The sequence below is a fragment of the Lutra lutra genome, chromosome 7, assembly GCF_902655055.1.
Source record: "Lutra lutra chromosome 7, mLutLut1.2, whole genome shotgun sequence".
Taxonomy (NCBI): Eukaryota; Metazoa; Chordata; class Mammalia; order Carnivora; family Mustelidae; genus Lutra; species Lutra lutra.
Genome location: NC_062284.1, coordinates 72,858,110 through 72,868,768, shown reverse-complemented (window position 1 = coordinate 72,868,768; position 10,659 = coordinate 72,858,110). Strand labels below are relative to the sequence as shown.

The following is a 10,659-nucleotide window of genomic DNA, read 5'->3' as shown; positions in this document are numbered from 1 at the left end:
CATGAACAAATAAAATGTTTTGAACAAGACTTTGGTTGACAGAAGAAAATTGAACGTGTATATGATGGTCACCCTGATCTCATTTTTATCTCTTCATCTCTTTTCCAACACTTTCCCCATATACCCTGCAGGTACACCTGACCAATTCTGTTCTGTGACTATGACGTATAGGCCACATTTTGAAATGTCCTATTTCTTTCTCCCAATCTCTCTTCTCCTCACTCTCTTTTCTCCTCTCTCTCTACATATGCTCATTATTTTTCTCCCATTTCATCTTCTCATCTCCTTTTTTCCCTGTTTTTCTAATTTCAGAAGAGGTACAACAGAAGGTAGAAATCTTTGGAATAATTTTTAAGTGAGGATAAAGGCTCATACTTTATAATTTTTAGTCATAAACATCAAAATGGAAATAAGTAGTGTAAAATGTTTTCTCCTGGAGTTTCCAGCTTTCGCTTTACTCTAGATGATGCTCAGTTCTGCTTGGAGTCCTCTCTGTCACACCCATCACAGCAGCAGACCGTTCTCACAGATGAATATATGGCAATCTCTTTGTCCTGAAAAGGTATGACTAGTCCAGATGCTCTCCCAACTGCTGCTAGCTCTCATTCAAATTTTCACTAACATCCAACTATCTCAGAACTAGAGGGAAAAAGTCGCTCTTTTAGAGTAATGCCTAGAGTGCCCCTACTGGTCGAAAACCAGGCTGGGGATTTTTTTTTTTTTTAAGTGAACTGGTTTCTTTGTCAAAATGCCATTTAATGAAGGCTATTATCTTAAAATTCTTGTCAAATTGAACCTTCAGGGTTGCATGTAATTTCTCCAATCTATTTAAAAATAAGCCCACAGCAATTTATTGAAGGTCTTCTTAAACCAGATCTTGTGCTAGGTCTTAAGGAATAAAAAACTGAATGAAACATTGTCACTATTCTTAAGACACTGAGGTATAGCAGGAAAGACAAACATGTGAGTGTTTGTATCCCAAAATATCCCAAATAGCATCCCAGAAAACTACAAAATGAACCCAGATATAAGGAGACATTTCTTATAACAGAGGGCAGTTAGATAAAGATTTAGTAAGAACATGATCATTTTGTCCTTTTCCCAGAAAAGATAGAAAGAAATGTTATCAGTAGATTAAGTAGAGATATTATTTTGGGAGTAGACTAGAGATGCTTCCCAGAAGAAAATAAAAGAGGGGTGATAGGGTGCCTGGCTGGTTTGGTTGGAGGAGCATGTGATTCTTGATCTCTGGGTTGTAACTTTAAGCCCCATGGTGGATGTGGAGCTTACTTAAAAATAAAATCTTTGAAAAAAAGAGGAGGTGAACAGAGATGTAGAAAGAAGTTGGAGGACATGAAGTATAATTGCTTACTTATTACTAATTTCAAAATGAATTTCTGCTCTGTGAGGCTTAATTCCTGTGTGTACAAACTTTTATAACATTTTGGGGCAATTTTTAAAATCACATAAATCACATATAATTTAGAGTCATAATCATGTATATAAAACATCTTAAACATATGAACTCTTTGATACAGCTGTTTCAGAGGAAATAAAAATATTCCCTGGTTTTGGATACCCCTATTAGAATTAATGTAATCTTTGTCATTGTGAGCTTTGGTCGTGGAGATCTATTTTCCTACGAACTTTGTTAATGTGGTTTGAAAGACTAGGAATCTTTGTTGAGTATGCAATTTTATATTATATCATGAATTAGTGTGGCTTCTTACAAAATATCTAAGAGTTTTTCAGCAGATATTACATTTGATACCCTTTTATGGGTTAGGAGCGTCAAATTTTTAATTCGAAAATCACTGGGATAACTTTCAAAAAACAATTATGACTGGGTGGCTTTTAGAATCTCAATATTGCTTTAAGAATCATGTAAATTAGGGGGCGCCTGGGTGGCTCAGTGGGTTAAGCCGCTGCCTTCGGCTCAGGTCATGATCTCAGAGTCCTGGGATGGAGCCCCGCATCGGGCTCTCTGCTCGGCAGGGAGCCTGCTTCCTCCTCTCTCTCTGCCAGCCTCTCTGCCTACTTGTGATCTCTCTGTCAAAAAAAAAAAAAAAAAAAAAAAAAAGAATCATGTAAATTAGGTTCACTGGCTTTCTGTTACACAAGATTGGAAATCTAGGTATTGTGATGTCTATTTTACTTTAAAGTATGTCAGTGTCACACAGTTGGATATTTAGGTGCTAGCAGTTAAGCTTCAAATCTAGGTGGAGACTGAATTGCACTGATTAAAAATCTATGCTGTACACGTTGCCTTTGTTGAGAACGTACGTGGCCCAGCTTGTCGGCTAACATCATAACCAAGTACTTCCGTTTTCCACCTGGAGATCAACACCTGAGGCAGTGCTAATTACTTTAATGAATGCTAGAAGTGATTTTTTTTTAAAGATTTTATTTATTTATTTGACAGACAGAGATCAAGTAGGCAGAGAGACAGGCAGAGAGAGAAAGAAGGGGAAGCAGGCTCCCCGCTGCCCAGAGAGCCCGATGTGGGGCTCGATCCCAGGACCCTGGGATCATGACCTGAGTTGAAGGCAGAGGCCTTAACCCACTGAGCCACCCAGGCGCCCCTAGAAGTGATTTTTTTTAAAACACAAATGCTCTTGCCTTTTCCACTTCAGAACTCTGACACTTCATGACATACTCAGAGTGGGAGTGGCGTGGGGAATTGGTGGAGGTGCGTCTCTCCTGGAGAAATTCATCAGAAGACCTCCATCTGGAACAAAGTCTATCTTAATGCAGCACAGCATTACTGCTGAAGCAACTACTCAAGAGTAAAGCGTTTTCCAGAGCCCAGCCTGTCCTGCCCTATATTTCTTCACTGAGGAAAAGATCTGGGGAAACTCTCTCTTGAGGTCCTGAGTCACAAAAAGTCCCAGTGTCTCAGGAGGTTTGTGTTCAGCTCCCCCTGCAGTCCCAGACACTGTGTCACTCACAGCACAGAAGTACTCGGCAGTATCGCTCCCATGCGCTGAGTGTTTCCTCAGGTGGAAGGAGGATTCAGTCTTCCTAAATTCAGCCTCAAAACCTTTGATGTCTTTAACCAGGGTGTTCCCTGAAAAGTACCGGAGGAGAAGCTGGAGGCCTTGGTTGGGGTACTGCACGTACCAGTAGAGATAAGGAGTTCCACTATAGGAATAGTTGCACCTCAGCTCCAGAGCAGCTTCTTCAGAGACAGTGACATGGGCATCGGGCTGGGTCACCGACTGAGCTCCTGTTCCTCCTGAAACGTCAATGCCAAGTCAGTGAGTCCAAGACAGACTTACCTGGTAAGAGAAGGTGTCTTTATTCTGCATCCAGTTAGAACATGGTCACTTTTGTGTAGGGAGGAAAGGAAAGGGAATGTTACTCACTTGGGGCAAAAATCACGTCAAGCACTGAGATGAGCAGCAGGAGCATGGCTGAGCAGTGGAGACACTGTGGGCTTCCTGCGCAGGTGGGACAGTAGCCGAGATCACTGAGCCTTCAGAGCTACAGGAAGAGTGGGGAGGTGGGGCTGGACAAGTCCGTGGCTTTGACAAGTTTCAAAGACTGTAAGAAGGAGTCTTTCTCTTCTGGCCTCTTTTTGTCACGGTTTCTTCTCTGCACAACGTCAGCCAGCTGCAGGAAGGAGGGGCTGAGTGTCTGGTGAGGACCTGTAACCAGAACAAACATCTCTTCTGTGCAGCATCACCCTCTGCCTCCACAGGCAGGACCAAGGATCTGAGAGAGCTAGCTGTCTTCTGTTCTCATTTCAGAGAGGTGATCATCAGAACTTCAACAGGAAGTGTTCCTTCCTCCCTGAATCTGTGGTGATGTCACCTTCTGTAGTACATGGTATTAGTCCCAAAATAAAGGAGAAATGGGAGCTTTGTAAAAATAGAAGAGTAATTTACTTCACGAGAAATTAGTCACAGAAGAGAATATTTTACTTTGGAGTATGGTTGAGAGGCTTTATATTACCTTTTAAAGCCATTCATCAGGCAGAAGAACTAAAATCAATTGCCTCAGTGGAGCTGAGCTTCATATGGCCTTGCGCTGCTGGATGATACTTAAAATTAGCCTGGAACATGTGACATTATCTAATCAGTGCAAACTTACAAAGGCAGTACTTTTCTTTGTCAGGTAGAAAGTGTGAAGAAGATTCCTTGGTTTCAGGTGAACACGTATGATGTGTGTTTGTGCTATGAGAGAGTAACCTGGGCACCCCATGTTTAAGCGGAGAAAGGGAGAGTCCTGTTCTAATTGTCAGACTGATAAATTTTGCCAAACGATGAATACCTCACACTAAAAAAAAACAGAAAAGTGAGCAGAATTATAATTGTAAGGAAAATATGACATATAAATAAGTGATTCTAGAAGGAACTAAGGAAAGAGAAAAAATAGTGAATCTATATGAACTCAGTAAAGCTGGACGGAGTGCAGCCAGCATACTGGAAATGAGAGCAAATCCCAGGTTGCATCTTTTTATCAGTGACTATGGGAACAAAAATGAACAGAAATCTTAACTCCCCATTTCCAGATTTTCCCACACTTTAGACTACATAAACAGTGTCCTGTCTAATGGGCCACATCTTCAGCTTTACAGTAAATGTGATTTTTACATTCTCCCCCTGTAATTGTAACATTTACCACAAGGCCTTATTTCTATCAAGCCAGAAACATTTTTCCTGGACTTGGGCATAAGTTGTAGGACAATTCCAGAGGAGGGTTGTTTTTTTTTTTTTTTTTAAAGATTTTATTTATTTATTTGACAGAGAGAGATCACAAGTAGGCAGAGAGCCAGGCAGAGAGAGGGGGTAAGCAGACTCCCAGCTGAGCAGAGAGTCTGATGTTGGGCTTGATCTCAGGATGCTGAGATCCTGACCTGAGCCGAAGGCAGAGGCTTAACCCACTGAGCCACCCAAGCGCCCCCCAGAGGAGGGGTCTTTTGGTATAATCTTTGGTGTTATCAACTTCCTTCCCTCAACAACATTTTCTAAGACATCATCTTCAATACCATATGGTATTTTCATAATTGATCCATGAGGGTCTTTAATCACCATAACAAAACTCCTCAGTGTCTGGAACTTTTTTAGATACTTACTTGGCGATCCTTCTCAGGAAATCTGAAGTCATTCTGTGCTCCCGTGCTCTACCTGTGGGTATAAGGCATTTTATGGCCATGGCTAATGCTTTTAATTCCTGTGTGCATCTAGAGAGCAAAGAGAATTTCTCTACCCTGCAGCTTAGGCTCTATATCAAGACAGTGTTGGGATCCTAGAGGGTTTGGGTACAGACAGCAGGTGCCAGGGAAGTACTGTGTGCTCACTGCACAGAGGTAGATGGCTGAGTCGCTGGGCTGGGAGTCTCTGATGAGCAGGGAGACATATTGTTTTGCTCTATCAACCTGTCCCGAAAATCTTCCTTCCGTCTTGTTACTGTTGGAGTACATATACATCAGCAATTCAGGGCCCTTCCCGGAATACTGTCTGTACCATGTGAAGTACTGGGAAGCACTGTCGCTGTAATTGCAGTTGAGAGAAGCAGCGTCTCCCTCCCGAAGGCTCAGAGATCCGGGACTCTGCTCCACTCCCTTCTGTTGACTCTTCATCCCTATGAAAAAAGACAGGGGTCAGTCAAAGGATATTTGTTGGGTAGTGGTTGCTGACTCTCCAGAATTTAAATGAATTTTCACAGGCCTCCTACCCCACCCCTCCCTTAGTGGGGGAAATCATTCATGTTTCTACCCACAGGCCCAGAATAGATGAAAACTCCAAATACTAGACTTTATATTCCCAGAGAGATGCCCCAAACTCACAGGTTAACTGAAGCCACAGGATCACTAGTAAAACTCTTGAGGACTTCATCGTTCTTTCTTCCCCAGTTTCACTGAAGATTCAGATTTTAAGCCCTAAAAAAATGAGTCTAGCTCAGACATTTCAAATTCTTCTGCTTTCCTACCAATTAGGAAAAAAGAGACTTTTTCACCATCCCTGCTACACCACCAAGCCCCTCCTCTCGACTCTCTCTCTCTCTCTCACTCACAATCACACACACTGAGGTTTCTTCACTCCCTGAGAAAACACTGCCATCTTGTGGACTCATGTTAGTGATCAAAGAAATGTTCAAAATGTAGATCCTTATTATATGAACTGATAGAGTAAAAATCTGCCACTTTAGTAAAATTAAAATTTTAAGAAGCACATGGTCCAAGTCAGTGTGTGTGGGGAGAGGGAGATGTGTATGTGTTTTACATAAAATGGTAACACTTGTCTGAGCAAAAGCAATTATAGAAAACAGCCACTTTCCTGCACTGAAAAAACTGTCATAGAGTATTCTGTTTTAGAAGCCCCATGAGGTTCGTGTGATTCAGGGAGGATTTTATATTGTGTACTCTTCTCCACATCAGGCCAGACACTTCCTATCTTATTCCCTCATCTCCAATTTTTGAAGAAATTTATTCTAAATCAAAAGAATCCTTTCAAGACAGTGGCCCAAAATCTGACCAAATAAACATGTTTCCAGTTCAAAACTTGGGCGATATTTTTTTAGAAAGGCCAAGGGCTAGAGGAACTTGGGATTCTTCATACCATTTTGCACCAATGACGCATGTGTGTCAAAATAGTGCTTACTATAGCTGCCATTGTTATTATTATTATTATTATTATTATTACTATAGAGATGGATCTGACTTCAATATCTAAACTATAAATAAAACCTAGTGTACATGTTCATTTTTCTAATTCTTCTTATTTCCTTTCCTTGCACAAGGCTTCAGTATTTAAGGATTCATTTCCAGTTACAGATTACAGATCTGGTCTTGCACTCTATGCAGATCCATCCTACCCTAGCCAGCAAACCAGATTTATCAGAGGGCAATGTATGCCGGAAGCCTCTCTGGGGCTACAGAGAAACAAGCACAGACAACAGCTGTCCTTCCTATTCCACAGCCTGTCACGTGTCCTCACAGAAGCTGGTGGCTACGGATGAGCAGTGGCACAGTCCTCTTCCGTTCAGGAGCCATGTAATCATGCAATCAGTATCCAGACAAAAGGGACTGGTCAGGCTCTTCCCAAACTGTGGCAGAAACAGAATGAGGGAAAAGAGGCTAATATTGGAATCCCTTCTCTAACAGTACACTCCATTTGACAGAAACCACATAGTCACTTCTCAGTAAAGGTAAAAACCAAAGGAGATGGGACAGCCACAGAAGATAGCAACCATACATGGTCTTGGGAAATTTATGAACACCAAATACAAAGCCTTAAAAATAGAACATGGATCTGAAGCAGAGTCTTTATATGAAGCACCCCACCCTTTTTTAAGATTTGTCACAAAAATGAATATAAATTTCCAATAGACTTAATACTGTGGTGGCTGCAAAGCCATATCCGTGCTGGCAAAATGACAGACTCCACATAGCATCAGTGCTGTCCTGCCTGCAGAAGCTTCCGTGCCTAATGCTGTCTAAAGAATATATGGAACTCCTTCGGATGATGGAAGGACGGTGCTGAGAAATCAATCAAAAAGGAAATCCACAGTCTCCTCTCTCATTTGATTTAAGTACTCTTCATTTTCAACACTAGTACATTTTTTAGATATGTCTTGTGAACCTCGAAGGACTGCAGAGCAGCCTCCATTCAAAGGGGATTTATCTCAGATTGAAAATGCTGTATAATTTTGTGTCCATTTAAATTCACATATTTCAATGTGCTTCAGGTCCACGTTCTGGGTACTGATGACATGGCAGTGCCATACATTGTTTGTATCTCCTCTTTTTTCCTGTACGATTTAAAAGTCAAGTACATAAACAATACAGTGATGTTAACGAGCACACAATGGGTTAAGATGAGTGTGTTTCCGTGCATATAACAATCTCCAGTTTTGTGGTAGTAGAAAAAGAGCAACAGCCCTGGCACCTGAGAAAGGAAAACTCATAGACCCTGAAAGGCCAGGAAGGGTGAGGGATGAATGCTATCTCTGTGTGCTAGATCCAGGACTGCCACCTGGCAAGACAACCATGTGGTCTGCTGGGGCCAAGCAACAGCTGCAGTTGGCAATTTGACCTCCTCTGGCTGGGCATCCTCTTGCACATTCTACGAAAACAGAAAAACTGAAATGAATATGGCCTGTCCTGAACTATTCTGCTGTGTCTGACATCATCAGTGGAAGCTTCTCAACATGGAGTCCTATCCCCACATGTGCACACAAATATAAATCAGCACAGCCTTTTTCCAATCTGACTGGTGCCAACTTGGATGCTTCTGACATCCAAGCAGTCTTGAGCTATGCCTTGTGAAGTGTTACAGAGTTTGCAAATACTCAGTAACAATGCTCATATAGCTTAACCAAAGTGATGGAATGCTGACTCTCATCAAGTTTAACAATAAATCCCTCACTGGGTTAACTTGTGATTTCTTGGGTTATATGTTGATGTCTGGGGAGAAAAGGGCCAGAGAACACTGTTTTATCAGGAACGTGGTTGTTTCTTGGTCTTTTTTTTTTTTTTTTTTTTGACAATTAAACCAAAGATTGGTGTGTCAGTTTAAACTCCCTCGCATGGATCATAATGAATATTAGCTTATATCCTAGCTGTCTGTATCCTGGGACTTAATCACAGATGACTGAATTTGGGATCCTAGGAGGCATGGTTAAAGTTAATGCTGCAAATTGGTGTCATCATGCTGCTTAGAGTTCTGCCAACAGTAGCTTGAATCAACTGCTGTTGAAGACAAATTGAATGGATTTAGTCTTGGTCTCTTTCAGTCAGACTAATCAGCATGGCCGATGGACTGGCATATTCATGAGAAACATTTCTAGAAATGCACAGTGTAAGACCATGGAGTGGTTATTGTTGAAAGACAATCCACCATGAATCTTTCATACTTCTACGTATCTTGCTGGGTGTGCCAGTAATATAAGGTCATGACCACTCAACCTGAACCAATTTTTAGGACTGTGCTTGCAGCAAGCAACCTTGAGCAATATGGTAATGTCTTCTTGGAGACAAAGAACAAGCTAGCTTGCTGCTTGCTAAAAAAGCAGTAAATCCTCCAAGCTCAGTGTTCCTTGGCTATGACATAATCCCACTGCATGCATAACTTCCCTGTGTACCCATTATACCACCCTGTGAAAATTAAGAGCAAAGGCAACTGAAGCAAATATGCTAATGTTCTTGCTTTGCAAAAATAAAATGCTTTGTCTCTGACCTAGGAGTCCTGCATCTTCAAAAACAACATCAAAGACACAATAAGATTATTAGCTTGTAAGAAGGTTAAGGTCCAAGTCCTGCCAAACCCCTTCTCTCCCACATTTATAAATACTTTAGTAAAGATTTGAATGCCTTTGAGAAAGATAAGTTTCCCCAAACTGGTCTAGAATGGACTTCTTTTTGAAGGATGTAATGTATAGCCTCATATGGGACTTATAATTTCTGATAAAATGCTAGAGCAATTTTCTGATATACTTTAATGAAATAAACTCCTTCTGGGAAATTAGTGTTAACACACTCAAATGATTATTAATAATCTGAGGAACCTAATATCCAGTGCACAGACATTCAAAAATAGAATAATAATGAACCAGTCCTCTGACCATACTAATGATCTTTAATCAGACTTTTTAAAAAATCTAGTCTCCTACGAAATGTCTCTAACAAGGCTGATTATTTGAACTTGTTTCCTGAGGAGCTTTCCTCATGCAATAATTTGAAATAAAACTTTGACATGTGCTCATGATTATTTGACTTTAGTTCACTTTTCTACTTTCCAAAGCCTTTTGGATATGTCTTTTTTTCTTTTTCCTTTTAGGTGTTTCATTATGGGGTTACTAGCCTTTGAGTTGGCCCAGCTCATTCAGATTATGCCTGATACAATGAATTCAGCTGAGTGGAGACAGGCTGAGACTCTGAGTGGATATAATTATTTGGCAGACCCCACTGAGCAAAGAAAGGCCAGGATCTGAGTTGGGAGGATAAGGGCCACAGAGAACTAAATTGTACCACATACTTAAGCAAAGAGAATATATATAATGTTGGGTTGGGGATGAGAAGAATGAAAAAGGGGGACAGAAAGGAGGGCCAAAACATTCATTCATTTCTCCATTCCTTCATGCATTCATTCAGTAGAATGATAGAGCAGTAAGCTCCCTGAATTTTCTTTTGCCTCATATAATTGACAACTGTGGGTCAGTCACTATTCTGTGCACTAAGAACAAGCCCATGAACAAAAGAAATAATACCTCTGGCCTCACAGAACTTGTGTTCTAATCAGAGATATGGGCAATGACCATATCGATACATAAGTCAACCATATAACTGCATGCGGTGGTTACTACCACCAGGGAAGTAACTGGGGTGTTGGGATGGAGAATTAGGAGGAGGTCTGTGGGGGGTTGCATTAGCCAGAGAGACCAGCAGAAGTCAGAAGGCCTTTTCTACAGTAGTGCTATTTGAGCTGAGAGATGAAAATGAGTCGGGTTGCTGAGATGTAGGGGAAGAGCATCTCACATGGATGAAAGAGTGAGACCAAATGTGGGAAAGGATATGGCAAATTCAGAAAACTGAGAGGAGATCAGTGTCGTTGTGGCACAGAGAGACAGGGAAGGAGAACTAAGAGCTGAGACTGAGGGGTCAGGAGAGATTCAAATGATGCCCAACCTTGTATATCACAACCTGGAGTTTGTATT

The 10,659-nt window shown here is 41.2% G+C and overlaps 2 gene segments (V, D, J or C); both read right to left on the bottom strand.

Annotated features, from left to right (window-relative positions):
* Window positions 1–2,780: 2,780 nt before the first annotated feature.
* LOC125104483 (T cell receptor alpha variable 8-3-like) lies at window positions 2,781–3,764 on the bottom strand. The segment is given in 2 exon segments: window positions 2,781–3,235; window positions 3,366–3,764. Coding segments are annotated over 2 exon segments (501 nt in total).
* Window positions 3,484–5,919, bottom strand: LOC125104482 (T cell receptor alpha variable 12-3-like). The segment is given in 3 exon segments: window positions 3,484–3,647; window positions 5,212–5,586; window positions 5,792–5,919. Coding segments are annotated over 3 exon segments (588 nt in total).
* Window positions 5,920–10,659: the final 4,740 nt, after the last annotated feature.